Here is a 1,227-nt window from a genome sequence, read left to right as displayed (position 1 = left end):
GTGCTGCTGTTGTGGTGGTTGGTGCAGCAGTTGTTGTAGTTGGTGCTGCTGTTGTGGTGGTTGGTGCAGCAGTTGTTGTAGTTGGTGCTGCTGTTGTCGTGGTTGGTGCTGCAGTTGTAGTTGTTGGTGCCATGGTTGTGGTAGTTGGTGTCACTGTTGTAGTTGTTGGGGTAGCAGTTGTAGTTGTTGTTCTTGGATCATTGCACAAACTTGTTGTACAGCAGCTTGGTCCACTAGTTATCGAACCAACACTCTCCATGAATGGCAAATTACCCAGACTTGAAGCAGCTGCACATGTGTTCGGACTAATACATCCCAGCGCTTGAATTGTGTTTGTTCCATCGTTTACTGTTAATATTTAAAAGAAAGTTGAGTCAGTCCAGTTTATTTCCAAAGAACAATCAATCCAAGTATTCAAACAACAGAAGACTACTCTTTGTGCTTTCTTCAGCTTCTAACATTAGCTTTTGAATCATTCCAGCTCTAAAGTATTTTTTAGAATTACAATATTCCATCCAAACTACTGTATCACAAATGTAAACTTACAAGTTGCTGTCACACAGTTGCTCTCCTCTCCTGAACATGGGATGGGAGTGGTACACTGAGATGTGGTGGGGTCACAAACAACACACTGAAGGGAGTTGAGTTGCGGTGTAGGTGGCGCTGAAATGAAAACCGCAGATAAAAGAGAAACAGGTTAAACACACATAACACAAAGGAAATGTCAGTATTATTAAAACTCCGGATGAAACCTACAAGATAGAGTTTGTGAATTGCAGTTGTCAGTGTTGCAGCACTCAGCAGATGCAATTGCACTTTGGTAACCCAAGTTGACTGAAAACGTCTGAGAGCCTGTGCTTGGACACAGAGAGGATGGTGCGCAGGCTTTGTAGATTTGTGTTCCTGGAACTCCAAACTGAGTTCCTGCAAAGGCAATGGGATATTTGTTGTTTTTAATAGAAAGCATACACAGCCTGAAATGAAAGCTGAAGTTCTGACTATAAAAAGTAGCAAGACATAAACACACCAATACCTTTAATGTTAGCTGTTATGCACATCGTCTCTGAGCCACATGTTAGTGGTGCTGTGGTTGAACATGCCTGATTGGTGCAGGTGATGCACTGCAGAGCCCCAGCTGCAAACAATTGAAATGTTGGATTTAAAGAATTGTTCAGAAACTTTCATAAAAACATTCTGACAATATGTCCATTGATTTAAAAATTCAAC

The 1,227-nt window shown here is 41.6% G+C and overlaps 1 protein-coding gene across 1 annotated transcript in view; it reads right to left on the bottom strand.

The window, feature by feature from the left end:
- LOC107088631 (phospholipase A2 inhibitor and Ly6/PLAUR domain-containing protein-like) overlaps nt 1–1,227 on the bottom strand; it is an 8,770-nt gene that overhangs the window by 5,272 nt on the left and 2,271 nt on the right. Inside the window, exons 2-5 of the mRNA XM_015380931.1 lie at nt 1,034–1,135; nt 757–924; nt 547–663; nt 220–348 (exon numbers count right to left, since the gene is read on the bottom strand). Of these exons, the coding sequence (XP_015236417.1) occupies nt 220–348; nt 547–663; nt 757–924; nt 1,034–1,135 (516 nt within the window). The remainder of the gene's footprint in view (nt 1–219; nt 349–546; nt 664–756; nt 925–1,033; nt 1,136–1,227) is intronic.

Source organism: Cyprinodon variegatus, unplaced genomic scaffold (assembly GCF_000732505.1).
Source record: "Cyprinodon variegatus isolate N-32 unplaced genomic scaffold, C_variegatus-1.0 Scaffold225, whole genome shotgun sequence".
Taxonomy (NCBI): domain Eukaryota; kingdom Metazoa; phylum Chordata; class Actinopteri; order Cyprinodontiformes; family Cyprinodontidae; genus Cyprinodon; species Cyprinodon variegatus.
The sequence above is the reverse complement of the archived record's forward strand: the minus strand, read 5'-3'. Positions and strand labels throughout refer to the sequence as shown.